General features: G+C 36.6%; 1 protein-coding gene across 3 annotated transcripts in view; it reads left to right on the top strand.

The window, feature by feature from the left end:
• LOC150108703 (protein turtle homolog B-like) overlaps nucleotides 1-729 on the top strand; it is a 213,518-nt gene extending 212,789 nt beyond the window's left edge. For all 3 annotated transcript variants that reach the window (XM_090416171.1, XM_090416172.1, XM_090416169.1), the window contains one exon: nucleotides 28-729. In XM_090416171.1, the coding sequence (XP_090272297.1) occupies nucleotides 28-78 (51 nt within the window). In that variant the 3' untranslated portion in view covers nucleotides 79-729. The remainder of the gene's footprint in view (nucleotides 1-27) is intronic.
• The last annotated feature ends 1,395 nt before the right edge of the window (nucleotides 730-2,124 follow it).

The raw sequence follows: 2,124 nt of genomic DNA, 5'->3' as shown, positions 1-2,124 counted from the left end.
TTATACAATTGGTTATTCATATTTTAGGACAGTTATACTCCTCCGAGAGGAAAGCGTACCTTCACTACCCCAGTATGAGGAAACAATTTTGCTGCATCTTCCTTTAGCGACGTGCACGACTCGAGAGATAATGGAGTCTTGGATCTGTTTATAATTAAAAAATAAAAATAAATAAACAAACTGATGCGCCAGTTTTAAAAAAACATAAGTTGGTGACTTGAATCAGTTTTAATCTTTTGAAGTTATCTAACCGGTACATATTTAATGCCTCTGAGGGAAGGACTTTTATAGATGGGTGAAATCTAAAGGAATTCTTATAAACCTGTAATTTGTGCCTTTCCAGAAAAGAAATCGAAAAAAAAAAATGTTTTCTTTACGTTTCCACCCAAAGACTGGAAAATATCAAATTCCCATCACGGCATGTAGTAGTCAACACAGCTGAGCTTAAACCAATTTAAAAGAATACTGATGAAAGAGAACCATCAGAATCCAAGCTGAAGGTGCGCCGTCTAGGAGGAAAAAATATAAAAGATAGCCTTGGAACATCAGTGTAGAATGATGATGTTAATAAGCTTGTATAGTACATAATGTCCTAACTGTTTCCAGATAACGCGGACAGTAGACTTTCTTAATATTCAAAGTCACAGCATCATCATTTGGATACTCCGGAAAAAAAATAATAAAATAATAATAAAATAAAAAAAAAAAACTCACTTTGTTCGAAATGATTTTGTTACGTGTTAATGAATGTATTTGTGTCAAAGTCGACTTCTTGGAAAATAAAGCAGTTTATATTTTTACATGCAATCTTTTTATTTATCTTGAAAAATATTTCCTCATACTTATAATTTTTTTTTTAAATTCTAACACTTTCAAAATATTTAAGAACCGTTTCACATTTCATCTATCTGACGTTAATTTTACTTCCATATGGAAGTCATCTTTAAATAAATATATTTTCTTTAAAATCCTCCTTCCTCCTGATAACGAAAGATCAGGAGGAGGGAGGATTTAATTAAGACAGCTTAATACCTTACCTCCTACACTTAAAATAATAATAATAATAAATATATGAAGTTTTATGTTTAAAATGCATACAAAAAATCTGTTTTTACGACTGCAGCACACACACACACACACACACACGCACGCACGCACGCACTGATGACAATATCTGCAATAAAATATTTTCAAATCTTAAGCTTATCTTAGTGCCGAATATGTTTATTGAAATGACAAATTGCTCAGCTTACCTAGGTCTCCTTTGGCCAAGTTAACCGTTTGCACTCGTCTTGGCATTGACTCCACTTGACAACGGGAGGAATCTTGAGGTATTCTGGACTAACTAGACAGAATACCTCAAAAATTACGTCCCGGATATCAGTGACCAATCAGTGTGGGGCAATACCTGGCCCGAAACGAGGCAATAGCGTTGACATCGACCTGCGGATGCCAAGTTCCACATGATCCCTCATGTGTTCGATTGAATTCAAATCAGAAGAATCAAGAGTACATAGAATGTTTGGGTATTCTCTTCGCACCATCCTTGCACAATGCGAGCCTCGTGACAAGGGTTGTTCTTCCTGGACACCCCCATGCCATCTGAACACGATGGATCTGCACTGGAATAGTCCAGATCCATTGGCCACATTTTTACCTTGTGAGGCAATACCTGGTCCGAAACAATCCCCAAATAAGATTAGCGGTCAAGGCGTGTTCAGTGAGGATGACTTGATCTGAAGGTCCATGAAAACAATATCCGTACTAGGATACGGCCACCACTGGCCTCTTTCAGGAAAACTGTGCTGTCTGGTAGACCGAAAGCTGGGTAGGCGGTCATAATATTTATAATGACCACCTCATGAGTGTATAATCATATTCAGTGAAAAGAAAAAAGCAGAGTTAAAAATTTATGCACAATACCTCTGTAATAGTATTCCTGTGATGTTATCGCTATAAATAAGGTCTACCTAAGAAGAACTTGCTGAGTGAAGAGCTAATATTAGTCAAATTTATATACATCAAAAATAGTTTAAAGAGTTTGAGCGCGGTTAGTAGTTGGAAGGGAATCAATCGTTCGATGCTCTTGGCACACTCTCCCTCGATGAGTCTTTGGACTCCCTG

The sequence above is a fragment of the Typopeltis vanoorti genome, chromosome 3 (assembly GCF_054136105.1).
Source record: "Typopeltis vanoorti isolate ZY-2024b chromosome 3, IOZ_Tvanoo_1.0, whole genome shotgun sequence".
NCBI lineage: Eukaryota > Metazoa > Arthropoda > Arachnida > Uropygi > Thelyphonidae > Typopeltis > Typopeltis vanoorti.
Note: the sequence above shows the minus strand (reverse complement) of the source record. Positions and strands in the feature narration are given on the sequence as shown.